At 34.2% G+C, this 23,603-nt stretch overlaps 1 protein-coding gene across 5 annotated transcripts; it reads right to left on the bottom strand.

The window, feature by feature from the left end:
• Positions 1-725: 725 nt before the first annotated feature.
• On the bottom strand, positions 726-23,169 carry LOC114183220 (helicase SEN1). Of its 5 annotated transcripts, none has more exons than XM_028070152.1 (23): positions 22,851-23,164; positions 21,997-22,381; positions 21,157-21,273; positions 20,988-21,067; positions 20,484-20,630; positions 20,241-20,389; positions 20,018-20,148; positions 19,790-19,912; positions 19,584-19,657; positions 16,793-17,395; positions 16,568-16,679; positions 16,336-16,473; positions 13,247-13,576; positions 11,754-12,027; positions 10,407-11,659; positions 9,230-9,632; positions 8,202-9,121; positions 8,047-8,112; positions 7,841-7,966; positions 5,502-5,746; positions 4,254-5,425; positions 3,022-3,180; positions 726-1,087 (listed from the first exon to the last, which is right to left on the bottom strand). In XM_028070152.1, exons 1-22 carry the CDS (start codon positions 22,988-22,990, stop codon positions 3,164-3,166), a joined length of 7,005 nt encoding a protein of 2,334 aa, XP_027925953.1. In that variant the 5' UTR covers positions 22,991-23,164; the 3' UTR covers positions 726-1,087; positions 3,022-3,163. The 5 variants fall into 5 exon arrangements, with proteins under 5 accessions (XP_027925953.1, XP_027925951.1, XP_027925954.1 ...); XM_028070150.1 differs by having other exon boundaries at positions 726-1,039; XM_028070155.1 differs by lacking the exons at positions 726-1,087; positions 3,022-3,180 and having other exon boundaries at positions 5,145-5,425; positions 5,502-5,741; positions 22,851-23,169.
• Between the last annotated feature and the right edge of the window lie 434 nt (positions 23,170-23,603).

Genomic DNA, 23,603 nt, shown 5'->3' with positions numbered 1-23,603 from the left:
ATGTTCAAATTGAGTAATTTAAAAATATTTTAGATTATACAATCTAAAATATATTTCAAAAATAACACAATCTAGATATATAATATAAAATACATTTTTTATTTATATTTTATTATTCCAATTTTACCTTTTATTATTTTAAAATTTAATTATTCTATAAATAATTTATCTTTAACTATTATTTAAATTTTTTTTACATAAATATTTTGTTTTTTTAATTTTTGTAAAATTTAAAAAATTCGAACAAGCACCGTTATTTTAAAAACATTTTTAACATAAATATTTTATTTTTTTAACTTTTGTAAAAATTAATAAATACGAACATGTACAATAACATGTATTTTCGTTAATATATTATTCCTCTCTTTCCTTTTCCTTTATTATGTTTATTGCTCTCTTTCCTTTTCCTTTATCATGTTTATTCCTCTCTTTCCTTTTCCTTATTAAGTTTACAAAATAAGACGTTGAGCTAAGTTATTACAGAGATAAATAAAAGCTACCATTAAACCTATAAAGTTAAAATTGAATGTTGATTTGTTTGCAAAGAAGAAATCCGTTAAAAATAGAGAAAATAAATGTTTTCAAAATTATGTAGTATGTAGTTTGATTAATTTGATAGAAAATACGGAAAGAAATAAAGATGATTAGAGATATGTGAGAAATAAAAAAAAAAAAAAAGTCCTATTTGTTCTTCTCTCTTCTCCTATACCAAATAACCATTATCATTTATAATTAAACTATAAATTGAATATTATAAACAATATCATGATTTTTTAACTATATCTTATACAATCCTTGATCCATTTAATCTTCCTTCTTTAGGACTCCGGCCCATACTATCGTGTGTCATGCTCAACCAACCAAACTAAACTCCCTTGACATCCTAATGATATTGAACAAATTAAGCTTGTAAAAAAAACCATAAAGAAACTATCATCGTTACAAGTGTAGTGATAGTTTACTCAAGCTCTGTTAGGAATCAAAAACCAATTTTCTCATTTGCTGGCATTAGACGTTTGGCATCCCCACAAACTTGTAACTGCATGTAAGATAGACAAATTGTGAAAGCCATTGTCAGTGATTTAAACTGTAAAACATGAAAACAGACAGCAGTTAGTCTTAGTGTACCCAAATAACTAATTCTTACAGCGATACTAAAAGAATATTTCGATCAACAACTGTAAAGCATGAAATCCCAAGAACCCCGATGCACCACATTGCATACAACTGTAAAGCATGAAATCCCAAGAACCCCGATGCACCACATTGCATTATATACTCACGTTGTAATGCCAATGCACAATACATCTACGTAATTCAGGAATCACACAAACTAATTTACAGAAGCGCATAACTAATATGGACTCCGATGTTAATTCAATTCTTTAGGTAAGGAAAGTGTTGGCATCAAAAGTAATAAATGTTCCCTTTACGAAGTGTTAGATATTGTTAAGATATTATTAATTACAATATCTTGTTTTAGGTACAATATTATGTGTATTTGGACTTATTCCATAGTTTTCTGAATTACTCTTCATTATAAATATATTTTCCTATTATGTGTATTTTCTACATAAATGAAATTAATCCTATACCTAATTTTCACTATTTTTACATGGTATCGGAGTCCGGGTACCTCCAGGTAAATTAGTATCCGCCTATTAACTGATTGAGGGTATCCATTAGTTGTTAAATAAAATAAGAGTTTTGTCCCAAGGTTTTCTCATTGCAACTAGTATCTTTCTCTACCATCATGAATTAGGGTTTCACTCATTACAGTTTTATCTCTAGATCTTGGTTCTCCCTCTTTTGAATATTGGCAAGAGCTACTCCACACCAGTCACAGTTGCTTCACTAACGTCCACGCCGTTACTCATTACCGTTACTCATGCTGACATTTCTTTTTTAGTCGGTATGGTGAGTCAATTTCTCAATTCCCCATGTGCAAATCATTGAAATGCAGTCATTCCTATATTAAAGTGCATTAAAGGATTTCCTATAAAATGTTTTCTATTTGGTCACAGTAACCATACTAAAGTTGTCTAATATTCAAATGTTGATTAGGCACAATCTCCTTCTGATACAAGATCTACTTTCGAATATCGTACTTTCATTGGAAGTAACTTGATTTCTTGGAAAAGCAAGAAACAAAGTATTGTGACAACATAAAGGGCAGGAGCAAAATATAGAGTTATGACCTTAGCCACTTGCAAACTTGTTTGGTTTAAACAATTACTTAAATACTTGCAATTTAGAGATGTCACTCAAATGACACTACTTATATGTAACAATCAAGTTGCTTTTCACATGAATTCTAATCATGTTTTTCATTAAAGGACCAAGCACATTGAAATTAACTATCATTTTACTCGAAAAAAGATTATATATGAAAACATCAAGATTGAGTTTGTTAACTCGAGTGATCAATTAGCATATATTTTCATCAAGTCTACAAGATCTAGAATTGATTATATTTGTAACAAGTGTAGTACATATGATTTATAGGAGAGTGTTAAATATTGTTAAGATATTGTTAGACACAATATATTATGTTAGTTACAACATCATGTGTATCTGGGCTTAGTCCATGTTTTCCTGTATTATTCTTCACCATAAATATATTATTCTGTGTATTTTCTACGCGAAAGAAATTAATCTTATACCTAGTTTTCACTATTTTCACACAAAGCAATAATCACGGTGGTTTCCAATACGAATTGGTTTTAGCCAAGATATCAAATAGAAGAAAGTATATTATGAACTAGAATTCCTCATATTGATTACTTGAACTTGAGAAACTTCACTAATCCATCCACCGGAACAGAAGGGAAAACAAGTTGTATAATGCAGCCAATTTTTCCTTCTTTTTTTTTCTCCCTCAAAGATAAAACATAAACAAAATTTCTTTCATTTACACAAATTTGTGACTATTTATACAAGTAATTATGATTCCTCGTTGCATTGAATAACTTGAAAGTTTCAGTTTTTTCCACATTACTGAACATATAAAAAGTCACTCACCATTACATCATGGATGGGAAATGATCAGATGTGGCAGCAATATCTTCACCCAATGTAAGTCAAGGTGGTGATCACTACAAGAACCATGAAAACCCTCAACCATAGTCCTTGGAGAAAAACTGTCGATTCCTTAATCCCATGCTCATTGATTTGATCTTGCTGAAAAAGTGTTTCAAATTCAGGGGAAAATGCAACAAAAATAAATAGCCTTCATTCACAATCCGAAGCAAGGCTTTTATAACAGATCATATAAGAAAACAAAAAAGTTATTGACTCTAGTTTTGGGCAGCACTGGTTTTGGTAATCTGACACAATTGGGTGCCAGTTACTGATGCCAGCAAGCCGACCTCAAACGGAGGTAGTTTGCCAAGACAAACTAGTGCAAAAATCCTCCGTGAATAGGCCCAGGGATGGGGTCTTTTAATAACTTCAATACAAGATTACACATCTTGGATGCAAGAGGAAAAGATAGTCCTGAGGCTAAATCACTCCTTTCATATATTCTCATATTTATATTGACCAAATTCAGATACAATAAGTATAGGGAAGAGCAAAGATCAAACTAGAGTCCTACGTACAAAAATAGGTACAGCTCATACAGAAGTTTTTCAATTCAACTACTTCCTACCAATAATCGACCTTGAAGTTTAAAACAAACATAAATATCATGCATGCTTCCCATATGAACCACGCAATATAATCACAAGGAATATAATTGAAAAGCTAACATTTGAGACAAACAATGCTCCTTAGCCACAAGTGGGCATTAACATCTTCCATTCCTTTCTAACCAATTTGGTGTAACATTATATATATATATATATATATATATATATATATATATATATATATATAAATCACCTTCAAATATGCAAGAGATAGTTTAACCAAATTAGTCCTGAATAGGACTTTTAGAAGAAAGTAGATAACCATCTAATTAAACAGAGACAATTCTTGACATAACAAGAGGGAATTCTTAAAATTTGCATGTGTCGAACTCGACCCTAACAGCTAGCTTATAGAATGAGAATTGCCCTCTATTTATGTATGCTATCCAAGCAATATCTCTACTTAATAGGGGACTCAGGTTTTCCCCAATAGCAATATCATATGTTGATTTAGTAAAAAGTGAAAGAGGAATTTCAGTAAAGATAGAAAAGTTCCCTTGGCATCCTTGTATTCAAATTAACTAAAAGATAAATCATACTAAACAAGTCACAGCAGAAGTTTACCACTTTTTGTCTTAGACAGCTTGATACTCCTACTAGCAACAGATGAGGAAAAGGGCCTTTTTGCAGAAACTTTTGTGCCTGTGTCTTCCTTCTTTGTAGATATTAAAGATGAGTAAAGAATAGCATCTACAGCTTCACGCTGCTGTTTCCTTTTTGAAACTTCATCAACTTTATTTTTATTAGAAGCAGTACCTTGATCAACTGGATCTTTCTCTTTGTCACTGCTTTTCATTGAGGAAACAGAAATTTCAGTAGAACTACTCTTATTCCCTCCAGAATGCAAAGTTGGTCTTTTTGATACCTTTTGCCCACCACCTGCCTCTTCCACTGGACAGTCTAAATTGTTCCTTGATTGTTGAAATTTTAATTGTCTTTTACCCAATGTTTTATTTCCCATGCTAACCTTCGATTTGTCTTTGCCTTCTCTTCCCCCATCACAAATCTGAGGACCTGACATTGCAAGCATGTCACTGCAGGAGCTTCTGTTTTCATGTCTTGCAATGGAGAAATGCTCATCTTCAGATTTCCTTCCCTTACATGGAGCATACTTTCCCAAACCTGAAGAAGAATTCTCATCTCCATTACCCTTATTCCTGTCCCAGACTTCAGAGGCAACACATTTCTTTTTCCTCTCAACAGTATCCTTTCCATGAACCAAAATTTTGTTTACAGTCTGGTCCCTATCTTTAACCTTCTTCTCATGCTTCAACGGTCTTGCATGATTATCAAAATTTTCAACAAAGCAATTACTTTTATCTGTTTTGAACATTGAATGATATGGCATCTTAGCCCTCATTATCAAGTTTCTTTCTTCAGCATCCTTCAAAAGAGCAGCCCAGTTCTGGTTAGTCTGTAGAGTTCTAGCATTACCCAAAATCCAAAGTGATAACTTGGCCCTTGTCAAGGCAACATTCATCCGTCTCACATCAGCAACAAATCCAATAGAGTTTGAGTTTACTTTGGAAGCAGTAACACCTGAATGAGCTGCTCTTACAGTAGAAAGTAACAATATATCCACCTCCCTACCTTGAAAACCATCCACAGTGTTAAATTCAATATCTGCTGCACTCAAAGATCCAAAAGCATTAAGAAACCGGGATCGCAGAAGGGAAAGTTGAGACTTGTATGGAGTAATCACACCAATTCTTCCACCAACAAATTCAGCAGGGTACCTTCGGAGACATTCCTAATTTCGTAAGTAAGCATCATGATAAGCTAAAAGCAAGAAAAACAGAAAGTACATTTAACCTTTTCTTGAAAAGCTTTAGTACTTCAACCGCAGCATCAGCTTCATGCTCATTACAAAGTGACATTACACCAGAACTTTTCCCACGAACCTCCTGGCCATCAATGATATCATAAAACACATATGGCCCAAGACCATTGATTTGATGAAATGCTGCTGATTTGTTAGACATTTGGCTACCATTCAGTAATTTGTTGTCATAGAAATGCAATGATGGGAACTTGCAAATCTCTGGATGCATCCTATACTGCCATTGTGAGAAAAAAATCATAAAGGGATTCAGCTTTGAATCATAGAACAGGACAATGTAGACATACAAACACTCCAACCAAAACACAAATAGAGAGGACTGCTTGCAATGGTGTGATTGTGGATACATGAGTGCTCTTATTTATAATGAAGAAGAGATACTAATAAAGAAATAAAATCAATACGTCATGGAAAATATTTGATGAGAAAATTACCCACTCAAATCAAATCATATCTCTTATTTAATGCAATCAAATCATATTTTTAATACCCCTTCAAGTTGAAACATATATGCCCCACGACCCATGTTTGTTACATACGCTATCAACACATCATAGGTGATGGGACACTATCCCTGATTACATTTCCTATGAGATTTTTTAGGATGGATATCAATTACTTCTTGATAGGTTTGTCCCTTAAGTGGGTTTGGTTGGATCCTCCCACTCTTTTAATGTTTTCTTTTTTCTTATGATATTTCAGTATGCTGCAGATAATTGGTGTAACTTGGGGTGTAACCTAGTTGGGATCAGTGTTGTTAAACTCAAGGATCGTGAGGAGATCACAACAACAAAGAAAGATAGTAACTCGATTCATAAGAGTAATGAATTTAAAAGAAAAAATTATATTCATAAACAAAAATTATATTTATAAATAGATGTATTATTAAAAATAATTCACACAAAATAATAACTATATTAATAATAATAATAAGTTTAAGTATTAAAATTTAATGCACAAGTCCTCCATGAAAAGAACCAATAAGCGGGGATGATATATTATTTTTTCAAAACTTGAGCCAATAGAAGAACCAAGCAACCACGACAGTAAAAGAATCCCTAGAAAGAACAAAGATGAAGAGGAAAAAAAACAATAGTAGAGAAACATAGACTAAGTATATCGTCGACTGCAAGTGTCCTACACGGGCAGCTAGTGCTGACACCACGAGAGCGGCTAGTGCCGACGATAGCGAGAGCGGTGATCACCGGCAATTGCGGGGGTTGCAAGTGTCGGAGACTACAAGGGCGGCGCTCCTATATGCGAATGTAATCCTAGTAGAAAAAGGTAAGAGCATTGGGCTTCTCATGGGTTAGGTCTATCATAGGACGAGAAGGATCGACACAACCCATAATCCCCGATTCAACGTGCATCCTCGCATACTCGCTTTGATCCGCATTGTTTACGATCCACCTTCCGTGTTTACTGGCTTGGTGGTCCACACTTGCAGGATCATGCGAGTTTACGATCTTACAATTTTAACAACACTAGTTGGGATTACAAGTTATATAGTGATGCCTTGGCATACTTACCTTTTATGAGAAACAAAAGTTGATCAGGGAATTATCAAAGTCAGTGTTTATTTCTCTTAATAACACCTCTCTCTCAAAGAGAGAGTCAATCTCTATGCGTTTGGTTATCTTTTTGTGTTCTGTTCCTATCGGTTTAATTGTGTAAATCAGTTGTATCTTGGTTTTATTACTAGCGTATCAATCCCACAATCTCAGGTATTTGTTTCCTAGAATAGGTTGTGCTTATTTCCTGAATTATCTAATCAATGTATGTATATAATCGGAGGTATGTGATGAAATAGAATAAGAGAGAAATTATTTTCTTCTAAACTTGAGACTTAATAAGAAAGTGTTGCCTCTCACCATAGAATAAATTGTTTGATGCAATCATACAATAAAAAGGTAGTTTTCCTACTAGTTAAGGTCAGCTACATGGATCAAAGAACACCTATGTATTCTGACAAAAACAAACTATAAATGATTGCTCTCAGATCCATCAAAATTTATGGCATAGAATGAAGCATTGACCTAACAGTTTCTAAAGCATATTTTACTCGTCTAGGAGCATACTATCTAGGAGCCTCTCACCATTGTCTAAATTGTTTGATCCAATCATACAATAAAAAGGCAGTTTTCCTACTAGTTAATGTCAGCTACATGGATCAAAGAACATCTATGTATTCTGTCAAAAAACAAACTATAAATGATTACTCTCAGATCCATCAAAATCGATGGCATGGAATGAAGCATTGAACTAACAGTTTCTAAAGTATATTGTACTCATCTAGGATCATACTATGTACCTGTTCAGTAAGCATAATAACAGGATGCCCAGCCTTTTGTAAGCGTTCAAACATGCTACACTCATAAAGAAATTTACTGGCAACATTTGAGAGGACAGTTGCAGGAAGCTGCTTTGGGTCACCAACCTTGAATAAATTACAAAGGTCAGTTTTACTATTTACCCTACATCAGTATAAGTTTAAAAGCTTTTGGTTAGTACTCTTACCATAATGCATTTGGTTCCACTTGACTTTAAAAGCTGAAGAGGAATCAGAGTAGCTGGCTCAAGAGCCTGCAGCAACAAAAATAGATCAGAAGGTAAATATAGTTAACTAGAGGATTGTAGATAAATTATTTATAGCAGAACAAAGATATATATACTTGGGCAGCTTCATCAATTACAACAGCATCGAAAAGGGTATGTTCAGATGTCCCCCCAAACTTGGAGTTTAACATTCTCTCAGAGCATACCCCATAAAGATCCCCACCACAGCCACTCAATGTAGTTACCACTATTTCAGCTTCCTTTAGTATAGCCTTCCGCATCTTATTCCTAAGAGCCTTGGTTTCTTCATTGGCTTTCTTCTCCTGAGTCTGAACATTACAAAGATCTTTATATATTTGTCTTTTTTTATCGTACAGTTTCCGTAACTCCATTTCAATTTCTGTCTCTGACATTTCCTTCTCATTTGTCCTAAGAGAGTCATTATACAGATGACTTTTAACATTAGAATTCTGATCCTTTGAGTTAGCACGCTTGGCTTCGTAAAACCTAATAGAATCAACTAGTTTCTCTAATTTAGACCGCAGCATGGCTGATGAATCTACCCCTAAATCACTATTCACAACATTTGAATGCATCCTCTCTTCAGCTACACGTTGATCAACTAATGTATCAATAAAGAATGGCAGTGAGTTTGAATGAACTGTTTTTGCATTTCCAACCCTCACGAGATAAGGCTTGTACATTTTCCCATTACTGCCATAAAGACCATGGCTAGAAATTCTTGCCACCAATTCATCCACTGCAGCATTAGATTGAGCACAGATAAGCACTCTCTGTCTCACATAATTTCCAAAAGATGTTGATGAATTTTGCATATCATTGGCCGACTGTCTGGCCAATGCTGCATCTTGCCATGCCCTTGCAATGGCAGCATTCTGACTAACCTTCGGTCTTGAGTATGCAGAAGAATTTTGGCACAAGTTTTCATCAAACGGATTTTTTAGACAACTCATCTTTGGTTGAGAAGCTAGAAGAGCACTGACAATTGCAACAATAGTCCGAGTCTTCCCAGTTCCTATATTTACATAAGCATACATGCAAATTAACAATTTAAAAAGCTTAAGCAGAAAAGATGACAAGATCTTCTTCATGGTTTAGAGATAGATCAAGGTGGATCAACTACCTGGAGGACCCTGAATGAGACATAATTGAATAGTCTTTTTTGCTTTGGCCCTTCCAATAGCAACACTTATTGCTTGAAGTTGGCTATCATTAAATGTTGACCTCAGAGTTTGCTGCAATGACTGGCACAAATTGTTGAGATCTACTTCTTTACATTCGTTGAAACAAAAGGAATTGTTGACAGGATTCAAAATGATAGGAAGCAAAGGGATATCTTTTATTGATGACAACGCATGAAATTCTCGCATTTGTGGGGTAATGCTCATTATACGGCAAACATGCCATTTACTTCGTTCAGTGAGATTCCTTCTAGCTTGATTTAATCGCAAAGAACCATTTTGAAAATAGAATTTGATGAGAATAATACTTGAACCCCTTTTATTGTCTTTTTCACGCCTTTCAACCTGCAAAAACAGACAGCTTTAACATGAAATAGATTTATCCGCACTACTTCAGGTTAGGTGCGTAAGTGGCTCGAGGTTAGCTTTTGACACATTGGGGAACCAGCACAAATTTTGTTCAACAAAAAGGTAACCCAACGCACAACAACTTGTTTAATGTAAACAGTTGCAGTCTTCCAGAATCAAATTAACATTTGATGCTATTTGCCACTAAAACAAGATAAAACATAATATATTTCTGATGAAGGTTGAAAAAGGAACAAATTAAGATAATGGCAGGGAAATTCAGAGTTCAACCATCTTATGGTCTATTGGCTATTGCAATTTTCAAGCATGCTCAACAATAGAATTAGCAATCAATTATCAGCAAAAAGGGACAGCAGGCTTACCGATCATGAGCTCACAAATCTTCATACAAGATAAACTTCCCAACAAAACACAATATGACATTTAAGTGGCTTAGTATGCTAATGATATTATTGAAAATTGGGTACAATATAAGACACTAGGAATTAAGCTTGTTTGAGTTGATTGAAATTAAGGAGAAGAGATTGGTAGAGCTTGAAAGCTTTTAAAATTTTTAAATATGAAGATAGAAGTGGAATAAACGAGTTGGACAACAATTGAAGTTTAGTTTTGAGTAGTTTTCTTTAATTTTCAATCTTCACATTTTCCACCCACTCAAGCATGTATAGCTTAAACAATGAATTGTAGGACACTATAGGCATTGGAGAAAAATATTTGGACGATAGCAATCACACATTAATGAAAGTATACCTTTCCAACCATATGAACATCATGAGAAGATTTTTGAGGAGGATCTTTTGTTAGCAAAAGAAAGTCATTTTCAGCAAAGCTCCTACATTTTGCAGAATCACCATCATCATGGACACAGCGTACCATATGGAAATCATCAATTCTCTCAATTGACATCACAGAAAGGACTCCATAAAGCATCTCCTCCCATGAAGACATTTCAAGAAAAGAATTTTGTAGTTGTGCTTTGAACTCCTCCAAAACTAACGGCTGAAATATCTCAACATACTGTTCAGGAGATTGAAAATATACAGGAACTTCCTTTAATTTGTTAACAGTTTGATTTTCGTCTTTTCTCTTGGATGACAACCCAATTGTTGCAAAATAATCTATCTCAAGAATAGCTTTATACCAATCATCCAACCTTAGTGGCCTGAATCTTTTCATTGGATCCTCCAATTTACGAAGATAACCAGATTTGTTTTCAAAAGGTGTTTTGAGTTGAATAACTTGTCTTTTCAAAATTGTAGGCTTTGGTACATGCAACTGGACGCGTCCCGCAGATTTCAATGCAGTCTCTAGGGGATCATCATCTGCATCTGTATCACGTAACATTTTACTGCAAGCACTCGACACAGTGTCAACAGTTTTGGGAGCCATGCTGCCACGAGTTTTATTCAAATTTTTAGCATTGGCACCTTCATCCGAAAGCTTTGTCAAGTTGTTCATATCCTTGGATTTTGAACTTGCTTCTTTCCTATAACTGCCTGAGCCTTTTGAATCAATAAACGAAGTCACCACAGGCTTATCATTTAAATTACCAAAACTGGCCTTTTTCTGTAAGGACTCCTTCGTTTTCTTCGAAGTTTTAATGAATGAAACATTCTGGTTTGAAGGTTCAGCAGCTGGTAAGCTAGTACCAAAATCATGGGACACAATATTGCAATCAGAAATGTGATGAACATCCTCACCAACAGATAAAATGTCCTTCTTGGAAGAAACTTTTGGTTCCACTTCATCATCGGAAAGAATAATTACACTGTCAGTGCTTTTGTTGCCGATCACAATTTTAGAGTCCAGATTTTGTAAGTCTATATACTCCATGGATGAAGAATGAACATCTGAAGAAAAACAGCCCTTCTCAAATGGAAATCTTTCAGATACCAATGACTCAGAGTTAACGGTTGCCTCTTTAGAACTATGAGATCTCTCCCTAGATAAAGAAACGGACAGGCATGACACTTGTTCTGTCAATTCTTCCAAAGTATAACCATCTAAATTGACAATGCAAAACATTAACAAAATATATTAATGTCATAGAACTCACAGAATCATGGAGGGAAAATTGACTACAGAAATCAAACTCACCATTCAAAATAAGATTTTCTATGGTCATGATTGTTGACAGAGAAGTTTTATCACAAGAAGCTTTGAACTGATTCAGGATATCAGTAACAGCACGCTTCCAATATACAATTACAACTTTAAGTGATGACTTCCCCCATTCCATAAGATCATGAAGCCATTTGAAATTCAATTTATTTTGTACAAGCATTGTGAGATTCCCCATCTCTTTATCACCAGATAGATAAAGTTTATTGACAAGAACAGGGAGAATCTCAAGTAATCTTACACAAGTCATCTGAAAAACAAGCAATTATATTGTTTACAGTTGTACTTATATTTATTTAAACTTAAACTTTAAATAAAAATAATACAATATTTAGCTAGTAAAGAAAAAAATAAAAAAACTATTTTTTAGTGCCAAAAAGAACTCCAAAGCCCCATGGATCATCGATTCAAGAGCTACAAGCCAATTGAAAAATTGCTTAAAAGAGTTCTCTGCATAAAGTCTTTGCACAGGTTAACATACATAATAGAATAAGAATTGCAAACGGTACCTTTTCTACTATAGCAAGTGCCGGTTTCCTATATCTAAACCTCTAACTCTTTGTAATGTCCTTCACATCCTAAATGTGTCATTTAATATTTTGTCAACTGGCAAATTGACAAATGATCTAACTTATAGGCTATTTTTCACTCCTCTACTTGCAAATTTCAGGATTTGAGCTTGAGGAGGACGATTGATAGTGCTAAGTATGTTGATGGGCTCTTTCTCTGACAATGAAGCTATTTTTGCGGAAAACTATAGAAATATCTCAGTCCAGTCATTGTTCATTAAGATGAAAAAATAATGCTGCAGAATAGTAGGATTCCGAAGTTTTTGTACTTGAAACGGAACATTTATATCCCGCACATTCTAAAAATAAAAATCTTTGGCTCACTCACCTTGAATTTGTAGGGCAGGGCTGGAATGTAGTACTGAATAGACCTTGGGCTATTACAAGTTAGTTTAGCATTTCAGGCTGGCAACTGACAAATAGATCTAACTGTTCCAGTTCCTTGTAATGCAAGCTACAGAATGCTATACATTCTCTAATGTAACAAATCATCCAATAATTATGAAAATCAATTTTCTCCCTCTCAAATTCTCTGGTATTCTAACAATGAAGAAAAAAAATTACAAAGAGTAAAGGAAGATAAGGAAAAGCTAAATTAAACACAAATGTGATCTTTAACATCAATTTAGATATTTGCACAAAAATAAAAGAGTATCAAACAATTATCAAACTAGCAGTGTTCATTACTAAAATTTGGATAGTAAAAATATATTCATTACAGGCTACTTTAAGCCTAATTTTGATAACAATGATACAAAATTCCAAAACTGCATGGCACTAAATGATAAAAAAATTAAAAAAACTAGAGAAGTAAAATGCTAAATGATCTTTTAAATAACAAACTATTTCAAAAAAACTGAACAAACCAAATAGCCAGGGAAAACGAAGACCAGATAGTACCTGGCAAAGATTGTAATCAATGAAGTTTTTTCCATTTACCAAGCATCTACAGAAAATTTGCCATGCCATTTCACATAGCAAACATCCAAACTTTTCCTTTCTTCTTTGTTCAACATTAGCAGCATTTTCAATAACATTCTCAGGCAAAGAACTGAAATCTGGCTGCTTTAAAAACCCACCCTGTGAGGAGAATTTTGGCATTCTTAACTCACTATGTGTATTTTCTGGCAACTCTACGGCAAGTAGACCCTCATCTTTGAGTAATTTGCATAAAAGAAACCAAAAATGATGTAGCATATGAAACTTCAACAGAACAGAATCCAGTTGCACCTAACAGAGATACACGCTCAGATTAGTAAAAGTAGAAAAATAAAGGGAATAGTCAAGACAAAATGCATTTAACACCAACTCAATATTTCACAGGTATGAAGAAGCATGTCCACAAAATCAGAACACCAAATTCATTGGACGGTATTTGTAAGAACACAGACAGAATTCTGTTGCAATTAAGTTGACTCTTGCAGTTGCCTGGTGCATTTGATTAAAGGAGATTCTACGAAGAACTAAGCCACTAACACTCCTCTTGCTTTAGGTGCCAATACGTCCATATTATTAGATATAATATTTTTTTGTTAATAGCTCCTAAGTTTCTGTCAGCTATAACTGTGTAAGAGACTGCCGAGTATCAGTCATCGGTAGTTCATAGACACATGTACGTTTCATTCTCCATTAGTAATCCATTATACAAGTTTCAGAATCACTTTCCTGTCAGATCTCTCTCAAAACTCCACTCATGGTCACACACATTTTCAACACAACTGAGACTTTCGAGATATTTCTCATTGCATGTCCAATTATATATATTTTTCCTAGTCAGCTCAAAGAATAGAACCAACACCTTCATACAACTTGAATACTTGAGCGAACACTTCCATAGTGATATACACTTACTGTGTGTGTGTGTCCAATTATTTTAACATTCAAAATACACATATTATACATAATAAAATCATAGTAGTAAAACCAGGTCATAACATAGAGGATGCCCCAAAAAGCTATACAAGGATAGCAAGTAGTATAATGGCCACTATCATGTTACATAGTTGTCTTATTATATAATATAAATATTTTTTATATAAAATTCATGTTAAGCATTACTTTGAACTATGACATCTCAACTAGGCTGACACCCCATAGTTCTACAATCATTTACCATCACATGAAACAATTTATTGAAAAGAAAGAAAAACAAAACATAAACATGGGGAGGCCAAACCAAACCCATGTTCCAAAAAGAAAAATACAGGGAAAACTCCCTTAAAACTTAAACAAAACGTACAAAAGGGAGTTGGAATCTATTATGAAAAAATTCTAGCCTAATAATCTGAGGAAGAGACTCAAAACAATGGGTTTCATATCTTTTATCAATACCCAAATTTGTAAGCTTATCTGCACAAGAATTTTCGTTGCAAAAAATGTGGTTTACTTTGAACTCCATAGCATCATAACTCTTAATGCATTTTGGTCATCTCACTCAAAGCGATTACGGAACAATTTGAGGAGATGAAAAGGCTTCACAAACCAAAGTAAAATCACATTCCAACCACGCCAGCCTATAACCATCAACCCAAGATTTCTCAATAGCCCAAATAACTCCCATAATATAAAGAATTTTTTAGTACCCAAATAGGAAGAAAAAATTCCAATATCAAAGATCTTCAAAACAAAAAAAACCAATCATATCATTCCGCACAGTCATTTTAGAAGAGTTACCAAACAGCCAGACATATCCCTACTTAGTTTTTATAGCTAACTCAAAATCTATACTTTTTTGAAATCTAGAATAATTTCTCATTCTCCACATCATCCATATAGAATAAATATGTAATAAAAAATTATGTATTAATATTTTTTTATTAAATATTATAATGTAGTCATAGTTTTATAATAGCATAATCTATGATTATTTCCAGAAAATTAAGCAGCAAGAGAGGCCCTCCCCATTTGTAGTACCGTTTAGGGGTGTGGAGCTTCCAAATTGAGGGGGTGCAGGCCAAACACCCACTCACACCCTACCAAAAAACAAAACCCTAGCCACTTTATCCTATCAACTACCAACCCCTATCTCCATCATCTTCTTTCAGAAAAAAAAAATTGTTATTGCTACTGCAACTACAGAATAGGGCAGAACAGCCTAACTATAATGTCATCCCAAAAGTTAACACCTCTCCCTTGCCAGCAGCTGCAGAACACTTTTGCCTTCCCAGAAAACTATAAAAACTCAACACCTCAGCAAAGCAATAACTCCACATGGTATTGGCTACCAAAACGGCTACAAAATGTATCATGACAGCTCTTTGAGAAGAAATATGGCCCCACTCAACTCCACTACCTGGTGATAATGGCACTATGACACACAATAGACAACTATGAATAAGTTATCAAAAATAACGACTTCATTATTTTTCTGTGAATCTAGCTATCATAAAAAAACAAAAAACTTAGAACATTGTTTCGAAAAGAAAACATTACCCATCTATAAGGATACAACTCATCTTTTTGTTTTTAGATTTTTTTTAGAGAAACAAGGTGCTCACATTTATAAAATAATGCCTCTTCGTACTTTTTGAGATATTTCCAAATATACAAATCTTAGTTATGAATATAGATATCATAGTATGTTGCTAATATCTTTTAAATACACACACATACACGGTGTCTCAACTGCTACGTAACCCATGCTGGAGTACCAATATCCATGTGTAGGAGTCTCTCAGCTTTATAGGAGGAGAATGCCAATGAACGGCATCTATAAGGCCCACAGTAAAAACTACTACAAGTGATACAGTCTCTCTGTAAGGGACCACTCATGGTTATTATCTTAAGGGAGTTTAGGATTAGGTTGGGTATGCAGAGAGAATAGATTGCACTGTTACTGTTTTCAGCCATTTCGCTCCTGTTTTAGGGAATCCTTATCCTTCCCCTAAATCATTCTTCTCCACTGAAATTTCCTTATGCACAAACACACAGCAACAAAGGGCAAACACTAACTAAACTATTATCAAGAAAACATTTGCTAAAATTATTACCAGTTCCATAGCATGCTTGAGGCCCAGAATAGTTGCATGCAAAGAGGTCTTGTGAGAACAAAGAAATTTCAATCCACTTGAAAGACCCCGAGTATCTGAAATTTGTTCTAACATAGACTTTCCAAATTGTCTAACATCCTGCACGGGAAAAACAAATAAGAAAAAATAATGACATGGTTCATAACATTCTAACAATGGTAAGCATGATCTTCAAGTTTTAGGAAAATGTTACATCATTCGGATCTAAAAGTGAAAGGATTAAGCTTTCACTCATCAATGGTTCCCAAGTCCACTGACTTCGAAGTTCTCCATGTCTTATCTGAACTAAAAAATGTGCAGTTAACCTGATGTGCAACTCCAGACAATTAGTCAAGAAATTAAAAATTAGCTTTTAAACCAGAAAATGCTCAAACTTTATAACAAAATATAAAGATAAAATAAAGCTGGCGTTAGGAACCTAATAAATGTTCTTAATAAAGGACGAGACATAGTCAACACTTCAACTGAGTTTTTTGATTTGTTTCCATCCCCACCATCATCAGATCCAGTTGGAACCTTCCACCCGAATGAAGAGGAAATTTCTGGAGCATAAGATGAAAGGAAAGATCTGTTTGGAAGCACCATTTCTGCAGTATTCTCATATTCTACCAAAGGAAAACGAGATCGTGCCCAGAAAACAGCTTTGGAAAATGAAATTGGAAGGATTGAGGGATTAATATCAACTAAAACATCAACCCATAACATGGGAATGCATATCCACTGTCGGCAATCTTGAGAAGTTATTCCATTTTGAACTTTGAAGTGACTCCAAGAACTACTACTATCATTCTCTTCGCTGTCTGGAAATGATGGCAGACAAATATCATCATTTTCATCATCCAACTCAATGACCTCATCTATAATGCCACGATCAGTCCTCAGAGTTGTGCAGCCATTCAGCACTGAATGCATTAATGCAGTAGCATCTGAAACTATGATGGTCTGTATAAGGTCAAATGCAGGTTGCCTTAAAGAACTGTGGAGCGAAGAGTCCTTCAGAGATGACACAAGGGAAGGCCCCCTGTCCAATACAAATATCGAGAAGTGATTAGGTAACTACACTAATGAATAAAACATTAGTCCAAGTACCAGGGCACTACCTCTGGTCTTGTATGAGATATACACGGATTTCCCATGAAAATGAATGCCTTTATTGGGCTATTAACGGTATAAGTCACACAACAAATTATTCCTACAATTAAAAGAATGTCATTAAATATAATCAACACTTGAACCATTCAATTCTATTGGTATTTATTTTAAAATCATTTAAATTAATATTAAATATTAAAATTAGTCAAGTTAACTACTTTTATGGGTTTTTGTAAGTTAGATATTTGTTTCTTAAAAGATAGATAATTGTTTCTTATATATAAGCCAGAAGTAGTGTATCATAAATACATAGCTTTCCATTGAATCAAATTCATAATATATGTTGTGAATAGAGGTTTTTTAGAAGAAAAGTATTTTTGAGCCCTCCTTAATATTATTAGTATTGGATGTCCCACATTGACTAGAGATAAGACCAAGTATATAAATGGATGCAAACATCATTTTACAAGCCAGTTTTGTGAGGTTGAGTTAGACTTAAAGTCCACTTCTTAACATACTATCAAAAGTTATAGTTTAGAGTCTATCCTAGTGAAGTTTGTTGTTAGTTGGGTCTATAATTCCCATCGTCATCAGGTTGCTACCTGACCACCAACTGACCTCTAGTCCCTCATTAACTAGCGATAAGGCTAGTTTACAGTATATAAGTGTTAGTATATCATAGTTGACTATAGTTGACTTGTATAGGTAACTTTTACTTTGTACAGATGTGGGTTTATCACTAGTGTACTAGTTTATCTTAATGTACTGCTGTCAGTTTCTGTTACTCTTAACAAAAAATTAATCTTTATAAATAGTCAATGTACATACATAACATTCAAATTGTTCTAAGATTAATAAAATTGTCCACTTCCTTGTTTATTCTTTCTCCTCTCTCTTTGTTCGTGTTATCTAGAGCTTTTTCTTCACCAATCCAGATTTCATCTTTGTATCATTGACCATTGCTTTCACTTGCTTCCAAATCTATAACAAATACCTTCAATCAGTGAATTGCTTGGTTTCTATTTGTCTTCTTCGTTTTCTCAGTTCAAAATTTTGTTCATCAACGCACTCACGCCATTTGTTTGATAAATCGGTTAATTCTTCTTCAAATGGCTTCTACCTTGGTCGCATCATCTAATCAAACAATTTAATCGGTGATTTGTCTCCTTTTTTGGTGAAAACACTGTTTCATTGGTCAATTCTCTTTGATCTTGTGTGTGTGTTCAACTTATGTGTGTTACTATTCAATTTGTGAATTACTTGTCTTTTTCTCGTCTTCTCAACTTAATTGTCTTCTTACTCTATCTTGTTAGTAGTTCAAGCGTATTTCTATTTCTCGCTTAGCGTATTTTATATCTTGCTTGATATGGCTTCTCCTTCATTCCCTAATTCAATTGTTGAGAAATTGGGTGATTCTAATTACTTAAATTGGCGTCAATACTTTGAACCAATCATGAAGTCACACAAATTGCAACGGTTTGTTATTAATCGTGGGGTTCCTTCTCAATGTCTCACTGAACATGACCGTGTTGTTGGTATTGTCAATTCTGAGTACGAAGCTTGGGAGGTTCACGATCAAACTCAACTCGTTTGGCTTCTTCGGGACTAATGAACTCCAGAGTTAGATTGAGTCTGCATAGGAGGGGCATTGACAATTGGATCTCGAATGGGGAGAAAAGCAGACACATAACAGGATGGATCAAGGAAGATAGGTGGTGTGTTACAAGGTTCAAATTGTGACAAGGTATTTAACAATGCTTGAACTCAACAACTTCGTTTAGGTGATGTGTATGGACCTGTGGGACTAGACTATGAACAATGCCAAAATCATTAAAATGATGTGTAAAGGCTTACATTTATTGCCCAATTTGTTTTTAGGTGCTTTGATTGGTTTGTTCAGTTGTAGATCAATTAGTAATTTGACTTGTTTAAACATGAAAATTATTTCAAGTTTATGTTTGACAAAGAAGATATGCAAGCTAACTAACTCGTACAAAATGTTGACTACAGAATTTGAGTGCTCAATACTTATACATGAGTACAGACAACTTTCTAATACTAAGTCCACATTTATGTTTCATTTGAACACATAAAAAGAAGGGGTTCTGACTTCTTACCACATATGTGCACACTCAAAGGGAGGACAAGGCGGGTTCATCTTGTAACCTCTGTGTACAATATGAAGCGCTATCTGCAAAGACAATCTTATATATAGCATTATACCAATGGTAATAAGCCAAAACAATTTCCAGCATCAATTATAAAAGCTGAATAGATCACACATTTATGTTCATCCATCATGCAAAAATCTAAATGTAATAACCTGACATGACAATTTTCTTGTTAGAACGCTGAAGTTACTGCCCACTGGCACTTGATGGAGCAAAAAATAGAGAAAATACCTACGCTGCTTTTCAAGCTCTCCATCTTGCAAAGCTTCAAGAGACTGTAAATGGGATGAAGTATCTCAATAATGTCAATACAAGAACAACCCTCCTTCTCCCAATACACATACAACAAAGAAACAAATCAAATCACCATCCATACATGCCTGTAGAAAAGGTTGGAATAGACCAAAAATATCTTTATGGATTTTCTCATTGCGAGTATGGAAGCATTGACCAATTAGAGTGTTGCGCATTACACTTGGAGACAATGTAGACCTTAACCAAAGCTTACAACCTCAAAACAAGCCAAAACAACAAAACAAAAAGTCAGCAAAAGAAATATAAATGAATTAAAGAAAATGGAAATGGAAAGGAAAAACAACATACCAAGCATTTCGAAGAGGAGTCTCAAGCAAGTAACAGCGTGTGAAAATTCAAGTGAATCACCACTAATATGATTGAGTACAATATCGACAAAAAAGGGATAGCGTTCCAATATCCCTTCTTCAAAAGTTGAAGGGTCCAAGAAGCCAAGCCTTCACAAAGCATACATAATGATGTAGCATGAAAATATTAGTGAACATACTGAGCTAAAGATTGATGCTACCAAATTCAAAACACACTTCTTACAGTGATTTGATACCAATCCACAAAGACACACGATCCAATTGAGTTCTTGGGGTTGAGGTCTCCAAAGCCACCGGTAAAGCATCTGCCTCTAAACAGCCAATAAATTTCTTAAGCAATGGCTGCAAAGGTTCCAAGTCTGTTGCTCTCCTACACAGAAGCAAACATAGATCATATCAAAAAGGGAAAAAAAAGGCTTTTGAATATCTCACACCAGAAAACTCAATGAGAACATGGTGATGAAGAACGGATAAGTAAAGAGGCTCATATCTATGATTTCAATAGTGATGTGACATATGCTACTATGTGTCTTCCATGTCTTTCTCTATAACAGAACAGCCTTGTTTTGAGACAAGATAAAGATATCCCTATGTACTTTTAGGAGGAATTTACAGATGCAGAGAATTTCCTTTTACAAAACCCAAGTTCAGTGGAACATCATCAACTTAAACATGAAATCACAATCAGTGAAACCGAAGAACTTTTAGGCCAACCAACAATAAGTACCTGATTTTGCCCATTGATCCTGCTAAGCGATATCCAACTGAACGAACACTTCTCTTGCAAAATAGTAATGCATAAACTCCCTAGAAGAAAATGGGTTCAACCATTTAACAAGCTGTAACAGAGAATCTGCTAGCAGTAATACATAGTGAGTACCAGAAATAAAACACACCGGAAATTGTTGATGCCCAGACAAAGCCAGCTCATGCTTATTATCGATAGCTTCAACAAACAACTCAAACTCAGTGAATAGAGGCTCAAAATCTAAGAGGAATGGGAACATCAACACCTGTGTGAAATGGTGAACAGGGGAAAATAAGCAGATAAACTCTAAACTTCAATTTAGAAAATCCATTCATAAAGAAAGTAGAATGAAACTAGTTATAACTACTACCAATTAAAATATCATAAGAGAATGACTATTTTAGCGACAAATAAAACTCTCCATGTGTTAGGGACCTTGAAACAGATATGGGAAAACAAGATAGAGAAAATCAAGAGATTAACTCACAAACTGAATTATTCACTATCAGAGCCACAAATGATATCGTTTACAAAGGAAAATCTCCCTTTCTCACAGTGTTCTCTCTGTCACAAACATCAACTCAAAAAAATTCCCCCTCAACATCCCACAAGATAAGAATATATAGACTTCCCCGGAAAGTCTCCCCGTGTAACAACTAACAATTTTACTACTTTTATGTTTAAATTTCTTTCCAACCCTCTCGTTACTTCACTGCCTAACACCATGTCCCAGTACAAAAGTAAACAATTTGCTCTTCCCAATGAGATTTTCAATTCATCTAGTAGTGAAATTTTCAACACAAAAAAATATATGTAATAAAATACCATGGAAAACAGAAAACATATTTAGATGGAAAAATACAGTGAAAATATTTATTGTACTAATTCAGCAACAAAAATATCCACATATAAAGAGAAATCGTAAGATGCAAACCCAATAAATAGAATGTAAAATATTATATCAACCATACGGACATAGAAAACACACCTCATACAAAACATTAACAACTTCTGCATTATCGCAGGCAGGATCATACTTTTCCCCTGCTATTTTTGTATTCACATCTCTCAGATGTAATGTCACCCTTTCACAATCAAGCTTCTGCAAGACATCGAGAAGAGGACCAATAGAGCTAGACTCATACTCCGTGTTATACATGTCTTGGGCTTGATGATGCTGAGAAATGCATTGAAGGCAAAGACCCATTTCATCAGATATTCTCTTCCATAACAGCCTCAGAGGTGAATCTTCACAATCATTTTTGAAGTAATTGTAAAAAGTCTCCAAAAGGGGTCCCATTATATCCGAAAAGCCACACCAAATATGACTTCCACCGGGCAAACAAATTAGAAATTTATAAGCATCTGCAAACCTGGCAATAATTACAGTCATTATGGAAACTACACCAAGGCTCATTACATATGAAACCAGTTAGGCAAAACTGCCTCAGTAACAGCATAACTAGTTTTTTTTTCATGTAGAATAAAAGAATAACATAATCTAAATAATCATTTATTCTTGAGATACTCACGCAAGTATGACTGACGATTATGTTTCATAATCAATTATTTATTTCTATACTTGTTCTTTATACTCACCGTGTTTATCAAGTGCTTATACTGAGGAGATGAGGAATATGTATAACGCATAAGCAACAGACACAGTAGACATCTGCTTTAGTATTATCACTCTAAACCTATTTTGCTTTCAGCGACAAGTCAAAATAATTCCCAGTAAAACTAAATAGCAATTCCATTATTATTAAAACGAAGAGCCAATTGTTGACTATAATTTGGATTCGTTCTGGCGCTGAAAATAAAAAACGGGGAAGTAGCAATAACCATTGTTGTTTGAGGAGGTGGAGGTTACGATGCTTGGAGGGATCAGCATGATCGTCATCGTCGTTCTCCTCTTCTTCCGCGATGCCTCTCCACCGGTCCAGTAGCTCCCGGCTACCAGTAAGTTTGTTCGCCATTGCCATTGATATGGGTAGGGTTTATCCTGCGGATTTTAAATCATATAAACATTAAGATTACGATTACGTTTATCATGCTAATTTCAAAACGGGACCTCCTTGCGACTGGACTGCAAAAGATTAGGGTGAGGGCAGGGTTTATTTATCTTCACTTGTTACATTCCATTCGCGCGCTTCGTAAATGAAATGTGTATTGTTCTCATTGTTCTAATCTTCTTATTAAAGGAAATATTAAATTATTATATACTACTTTGAAATTTTAAGTCTCGGGACTAAATACAATTTTGATCGATTTTGATTTTTTTACAAAAATTTTGATCAAAAATGATATTTTTATCAATTTTTTTATTTATTTTTAACTCATCATTGTAATTACTTTTTAATTATTTATTTTAATTTTTATCCTTTATAATAATGTGATGTGATGATGATTTAAAGATAATTGAAGTGTTAAATTAAAAGTAGATAAAAAATAATAATTAAAATATCATTATTTATAATTAATAATGTCTTTTCATTAATATTTTTGATTTTGTTTTAGAAATTGCAATACGCGTTATATAAATTTTGTATAATGATTAGTTGGGACTAAATTTACATAAACAAAAACTTTATATAA

Source organism: Vigna unguiculata, chromosome 5 (genome assembly GCF_004118075.2).
Source record: "Vigna unguiculata cultivar IT97K-499-35 chromosome 5, ASM411807v1, whole genome shotgun sequence".
Taxonomy (NCBI): Eukaryota; Viridiplantae; Streptophyta; class Magnoliopsida; order Fabales; family Fabaceae; genus Vigna; species Vigna unguiculata.
Note: the sequence above shows the minus strand (reverse complement) of the source record. Positions and strands in the feature narration are given on the sequence as shown.